The sequence below is a fragment of the Taurulus bubalis genome (genome assembly GCF_910589615.1).
Source record: "Taurulus bubalis genome assembly, chromosome: 21".
Classification (NCBI taxonomy): domain Eukaryota; kingdom Metazoa; phylum Chordata; class Actinopteri; order Perciformes; family Cottidae; genus Taurulus; species Taurulus bubalis.
The window spans coordinates 358,042-365,000 of record NC_136609.1 but is presented as its reverse complement, the minus strand read 5'-3'; the positions used below and the strand labels follow the sequence as shown (position 1 = coordinate 365,000).

General features: G+C 49.2%; 1 protein-coding gene across 3 annotated transcripts in view; it reads left to right on the top strand.

Annotated features, from left to right (window-relative positions):
* fbxo3 (F-box protein 3) overlaps window positions 1-2,719 on the top strand; it is a 12,219-nt gene extending 9,500 nt beyond the window's left edge. For all 3 annotated transcript variants that reach the window (XM_079236695.1, XM_079236694.1, XM_079236693.1), the window contains 2 exons: window positions 1,869-1,951; window positions 2,065-2,719. In XM_079236695.1, coding sequence (XP_079092821.1) covers window positions 1,869-1,951; window positions 2,065-2,193 — 212 coding nt within the window. In that variant the 3' untranslated portion in view covers window positions 2,194-2,719. The remainder of the gene's footprint in view (window positions 1-1,868; window positions 1,952-2,064) is intronic.
* The last annotated feature ends 4,240 nt before the right edge of the window (window positions 2,720-6,959 follow it).

The window sequence follows — 6,959 nt, the reverse complement described above, 5'->3', positions numbered from 1 at the left end:
CTGTAGTTCTCTCACAGTGAAGCAGCTGTAGTTCTCTCACAGTGAAGCAGCTGTAGTCTCTCACAGTGAAGCAGCTGTAGTTCTCTCACAGTGAAGCAGCTGTCGTCTCTCACAGTGAAGCAGCTGTAGTTCTCTCACAGTGAAGGTCTGCAGTGACCTTTCTGTGAAGCTGTAGTCTCTCACAGTGAATTAGCTGTAGTAGCTGTAGTCTCTCCCAGTGAAGCAGCTGTAGTTCTCTAACAATGAAGCAGCTGTAGTTCTCTAACAGTGAAGCAGCTATAGTCTCTCACAGTGAATTAGCTGTAGTAGCTGTGGTCTCTCACAGTGAAGCAGCTGTAGTTCTCTCACAGTGAAGCAGCTGTAGTTCTCTCACAGTGAAGCAGCTGTAGTTCTCTCACAGTGAACAGCTGTAGTCTCTCACAGTGAAGCAGCTGTAGTTCTCTCACAGTGAAGCAGCTGTAGTTCTCTCACAGTGAACAGCTGTAGTCTCTCACAGTGAAGCAGCTGTAGTTCTCTCAGTGAAGCAGCTGTAGTTCTCTCACAGTGAATTAGCTGTAGTAGCTGTGGTCTCTCACAGTGAAGCAGCTGTAGTTCTCTCACAGTGAAGCAGCTGTAGTTCTCTCACAGTGAAGCAGCTGTAGTTCTCTCACAGTGAACAGCTGTGGTCTCTCACAGTGAAGCAGCTGTAGTTCTCTCACAGTGAAGCAGCTGTAGTTCTCTCACAGTGAACAGCTGTAGTCTCTCACAGTGAAGCAGCTGTAGTTCTCTCACAGTGAAGCAGCTGTAGTTCTCTCACAGTGAACAGCTGTAGTCTCTCACAGTGAAGCAGCTGTAGTTCTCTCACAGTGAAGCAGCTGTAGTTCTCTCACAGTGAAGCAGCTGTAGTTCTCTCACAGTGAACAGCTGTAGTCTCTCACAGTGAAGCAGCTGTAGTTCTCTCACAGTGAAGCAGCTGTAGTTCTCTCACAGTGAACAGCTGTAGTCTCTCACAGTGAAGCAGCTGTAGTTCTCTCAGTGAAGCAGCTGTAGTTCTCTCACAGTGAATTAGCTGTAGTAGCTGTGGTCTCTCACAGTGAAGCAGCTGTAGTTCTCTCACAGTGAAGCAGCTGTAGTTCTCTCACAGTGAACAGCTGTGGTCTCTCACAGTGAAGCAGCTGTAGTTCTCTCACAGTGAAGCAGCTGTAGTTCTCTCACAGTGAACAGCTGTAGTCTCTCACAGTGAAGCAGCTGTAGTTCTCTCACAGTGAAGCAGCTGTAGTTCTCTCACAGTGAACAGCTGTAGTCTCTCACAGTGAAGCAGCTGTAGTTCTCTCACAGTGAAGCAGCTGTAGTTCTCTCACAGTGAAGCAGCTGTAGTTCTCTCACAGTGAAGCAGCTGTAGTTCTCTAACAATGAAGCAGCTGTAGTTCTCTAACAGTGAATCAGCTATAGTCTCTCACAGTGAATTAGCTGTAGTAGCTGTGGTCTCTCACAGTGAAGCAGCTGTAGTTCTCTCACAGTGAAGCAGCTGTAGTTCTCTCACAGTGAAGCAGCTGTAGTTCTCTCACAGTGAAGCAGCTGTAGTTCTCTCACAGTGAGCAGCTGTAGTTCTCTCACAGTGAAGCAGCTGTAGTTCTCTCACAGTGAGCAGCTGTAGTTCTCTCACAGTGAACAGCTGTAGTCTCTCACAGTGAAGCAGCTGTAGTTCTCTCACAGTGAAGCAGCTGTAGTTCTCTCACAGTGAAGCAGCTGTAGTTCTCTCACAGTGAGCAGCTGTAGTTCTCTCACAGTGAACAGCTGTAGTCTCTCACAGTGAAGCAGCTGTAGTTCTCTCACAGTGAAGCAGCTGTAGTCTCTCACAGTGAAGCAGCTGCATGTTCTTCTCCTAGTGAACAAAGAGGAAGTGTTCCACGTGGCGATTCCTCGCTTCCACATGATCTGTCCGCCCTTCAGGGAGCCGCTGCTCCGAACGGTAAGTACCTATAATAGTGCTAATGGTTATGCTAATAATGCTAATAATTATGATGCTAATGCTTTTGCTAATGATAATAATGCTAATAACAATAACATTAATAATCTCCGCAGCAGAAGGCGGCGGGTTACGCGGCGTCTCGCTTCGACGACGATGACGGCGGCGAGTTCTGCGACGGAGACGGCGGCGACGACTTCAACATGGCCGCCATGGAGGGGGCGTGGTGCCCGCGGCACATCTGAGCCGCCGCCAGCGCACACGAAGGAGCGGCCCACGGGCAGCGGGGCATTCTGGGAAGGCGACCAGAGCCGTCAGCGGGGCGGAGTCGCGTAGACTTCGGCTGCTTCCTCACGCCGGCGTCTCCAGGAGCAGCGTGACCACTTCCTGTTCCTCGAGCTCCTCCTGGACGTCTTGACCTCAGAGCTCAAGAGTCGCGTCCGAACTCTGGAAGCCGGTTTCCTCTGCAGGAACCAAACATCTGTGATTTCCTACGTTATTGACGGTCTCTGAATGTGTCGTTTTGACCATGAAGCCACATTTCATTTAGTTTGCTGACTCCCTGCAGTGGAACCAGTGTGGTGACGGTTTCCTTCATGCTCCCAGTTACAGACTCCTCCTCCTGCAGTGTGACGGTCTATTAGAAGCTGGGCTTTTATTTTGAAAGAGTGTTTCCTTTGTTTCATGTTGTTTTTCTTTCTTCTTTCGTCACGCTCTCCTGTGATTGGTCGGTTTGTTTTGTTTGTTTCGTGCTCAATAAAAAACAAATATTCATCACTGCAGACTCCTTTATGCAGCTGTAGTCTCTCACAGTGAAGCAGCTGTAGTCTCTCACAGTGAAGCAGCTGTAGTCTCTCACAGTGAAGCAGCTGTAGTCTCTCACGGTGAAGCAGCTGTAGTCTCTCACGGTGAAGCAGCTGTAGTCTCTCACGGTGAAGCAGCTGTAGTCTCTCACAGTGAAGCAGCTGTAGTCTCTCACGGTGAAGCAGCTGTAGTCTCTCACAGTGAAGCAGCTGTAGTCTCTCACAGTGAAGCAGCTGTAGTTCTCTCACGGTGAAGCAGCTGTAGTCTCTCACAGTGAAGCAGCTGTAGTTCTCTCACGGTGAAGCAGCTGTAGTCTCTCACGGTGAAGCAGCTGTAGTCTCTCACTGCAGACTCCTTTATGAATGTGTAGATGCTTGTACTTTGAAGGTTTGTGAGTATTTCTACGCTGGAGTATTAGTACTTTCACTAAGTAGAATATTTTAGGTCTTTGAGGAAGTGTTTTCCCCTCCACAATAAAATCATTTTTATAACTGGACGTTTTAAACCATGTTTCCCTTCATAATAAAAGCCTTTTGAACAATAGGATGTTTTAGACCAGGTTGCCCGTCACAATAAAAGCCTTTTTAATAATAGGACGTTTTAAACCACGTTTCCGTCACAATAAAAGCCTTTTTAATAATAGGACGTTTTAAACCACGTTTTCCTTCACAATAAAAGCCTTTAATAATAGGATGTTTTAAACCACGTTTCCGTCACAATAAAAGCCTTTTTAATAATAAGACGTTTTAAACCACGTTTTCCTTCACAATAAAAGCCTTTAATAATAGGACGTTTTAAACCACGTTTCCGTCATAATAAAAGCCTTTTTAATAATAGGACGTTTTAAACCACGTTTCCGTCACAATAAAAGCCTTTTTATTAATAGGACGTTTTAAACCACGTTTTCCTTCACAATAAAAGCCTTTAATAATAGGACGTTTTAAACCACGTTTCCCGTCAAAATAAAAGCCTTTTTAATAAAATGTTTTAAGCCACGTTTCCCTTCAGAAGAAAAGCGTTTTGAATAACGGGACGTTACACCACACGAGTGGTAACAATAATGTCTTCAGGATGAGTCGTTGATCACATGACCTCGTAAACCAACGCGCTTCAGTCGTCTTCGTCCTCCTCTTCCTCCATCACCCTCTCTGTCCTCCTCCTCTTCCTCACCCCTCTCCTCTCCGTCCTCTCCTCCTCCTCCTCCTCCTCCTCCTCTTCCTCCTCCCTGGCCCCGCCCCCCGGCCCCGCCCCCTCCCCCCTGGCGTTGCAGCGGCTGCAGTGCCTCCTGAAGCCGCCCAGGAAGTGGGACCTGAAGCAGCAGAAGGGGCAGGCGTAGCGTCCGGGGCGGTGCGCCGCCCTGACGTGCTGCTGCAGCCGGCTGGGCAGGAAGAAGCAGCGCGCGCAGCGGCGGCAGCCGTACGGCCGCGCCACGTCATGGCAGCGCACCACGTGGCTGATGGCGAAGCCTGCAACACAGGAGGTGCATTGTGGGTCGTGGAAACATGACGGATGTCAAAATAAACGATCAGAGTTTCTCTGGTCATGCGACCAGTGATCGCATGTCAACTTAAAATAGCTTCATATGTAATTAAACTATGTCTCTCTGATTAGTCACATGACATCATCGTTTCACCGAGGAGCTCAGAAGTTCATGTTTTTTACAGAAAACAAGATCTTAAAGGAGTGAAATGTACAGAGACGAATAAAGTTATTCAAAGGGTCACGAGACGTTCAAGGACCTTCTCTTACGTCTAGTAATCCATAACAGAGACGAATAAAGTACGAGATCTTAAAGGAGAATGTGGAGTGACATGTAGTGCATCGTGATGTGTTCAAGGGCCGTGGGAAAGAAGACACACCTTTGAGCTTGGTCTTCCAGCCGCAGAGCAGACACACGAAGCGGTTGGCGATGAAGCGCACCACCTTGGCCGTGGCCTCCATCTCCTCCTTCAGCTGCTCGCCGCTAAGCCCCGCCCCCCGCTCTTCCTCCTCCTCGAGCGCCGCGTCCCCGCGGATCGCCTGGCAGGCGTAGGCCTTGGGGATGTCGTGCTTCCTCACCGCGTGGTTCACGCCCAGAGCTTTCAGCTTGGTCTTCCAGCCGCAGATCAGACAGTGATAACCGGCGCCGTCGAACATCAGGACGCTCTCGTCTCCCAGCTGGGAGGAGGAGGCCTCTTCATCACGGCCCTCCTCCTCCTCACTGCTCCTCTTCCTCTTCACAGCATAGCTCTCCTCCCTTGTCTTCTTCAGCTCCCCTTCCTCCCTCGTCTTCTTCAGCTCCCCTTCCTCCCTCGTCTTCTTCAGCTCCTCCCCTTCCTCCCTCGTCTTCTTCAGCTCCTCCCCTTCCTCCCTCGTCTTCAGCTCCCCTTCCTCCCTCATCATCTTCAGCTCCTCTTCCTCCCTCGTCTTCAGCTCCCCTTTCTCCCTGGTCTTCTTCAGCTGCCCTTCCTCCCTCGTCTTCTTCAGCTTCCCTTCCTCCCTCGGCATCTTCAGCTCCCCTTCCTCCCTCATCATCTTCAGCTCCCCTTCCTCCCTCATCATCTTCAGCTCCCCTTCCTCCCTCATCATCTTCAGCTCCTCTTCCTCCCTCATCATCTTCAGCTCCCCTTCCTCCCTCATCATCTTCAGCTCCTCTTCCTCCCTCGTCTTCTTCAGCTCCCCTTCCTCCCTCATCATCTTCAGCTCCTCTTTCTCCCTCGTCTTCTTCTGCTCCCCTTCCTCCCTCAGCATCTTCAGCTCCCCTTCCTCCCTCGTCTTCTTCAGCTCCCCTTTCTCCCTCATCATCTTCAGCTCCTCTTCCTCCCTCGTCTTCTTCAGCTCCCCTTCCTCCCTTGTCTTCTTCAGCTCCTCCATTTCCTCCCTCCCCTTCCTCCCCCCCTCGTCCTCCTCTCCCGTCTCCTCTTCCTCACAGTGCCTGGAGATGAGGTGCTTGTAGAGCTTGCTGAAGTCTCTGCTGGTGAAGAAGCATTCTCTGCAGTGGAAGAGGCGGGCCGTGTTCTGGTACATCAGGATGTTGCCGAGGCGACCGACCGCCACACCGTCCAGGTGGGCGGGGTGAGCGGCCGCCAGGTGAGTCAGCTGGTGGGCATGGCTCCTGGAGAAGTGTCCGCAGAGGGAACACTGCAGGTGGGCTCCCGCCGCCGGGGGGACGACGGACATGATGGCTTCACCGCGTCTGCACAGAGACGAATAAAGTTATTCAAAGGGTCACGAGACGTTCAAGGACCTTTTGTAGAAATACTCTGGTACTAGTAAAATGGTTTCTACTTCTAAATCTTCTACCTGTCTCCTGGACCCTGTTCCGACTAAGCTGTTTAAGGAAGTTGTACCTTTAATTAGTGCCTCTCTACTAGATATTATCAATGGGTCTTTACTAACGGGTCATGTACCACAGTCCTTTAAAGTAGCAGTAATTAAACCTCTTCTTAAGAAGCCCACTCTGGATCCAGAGGTGTTGGCTAACTGCAGACCTATCTCTAACCTCCCCTTCCTCTCTAAGATACTGGAGAAGGTAGTCGCAAACCAGTTGTGTGACTTTCTCCAAAACAATAGTTTATTTGAGGACTTTCAGTCAGGATTTAGAAAGCATCATAGCACAGAGACACTAGTGACAATTACTAATGACCTTCTAGTTGCATCAGATAGGGGACTTGTCTCTGTACTGGTCTTGTTAGACCTTAGTGCTGATAAAGGACTTGACTCTGTACTGGTCTTGTTAGACCTTAGTGCTGATAAAGGACTTGTCTCTGTACTGGTCTTGTTAGACCTTAGTGCTGATAAAGGACTTGTCTCTGTACTGGTCTTGTTAGACCTTAGTGCTGATAAAGGACTTGTCTCTGTACTGGTCTTGTTAGACCTTAGTGCTGATAAAGGACTTGTCTCTGTTCTGGTCTTGTTAGACCTTAGTGCAGCGTTTGACACCATTGACCATGACATCTTATTACAGAGACTAGACCAGTTGATTGGTATTAAAGGTACAGCACTAAGCTGGTTTAAGTCGTATTTATCAGATGATCTCAGTTTGTATTTGTAAACGATGAGGCCTCGGTTACCACTGCCGTTCATCATGGAGTTCCACAAGGTTCTGTGCTTGGACCAATTTTATTCACCTTATATATGCTTCCTTTTGGCAATATTATCAGAAAACACTCCATAACCTTTCACTGCTATGCCGATGATACTCAACTATATCTGTCGATCAAGCCAG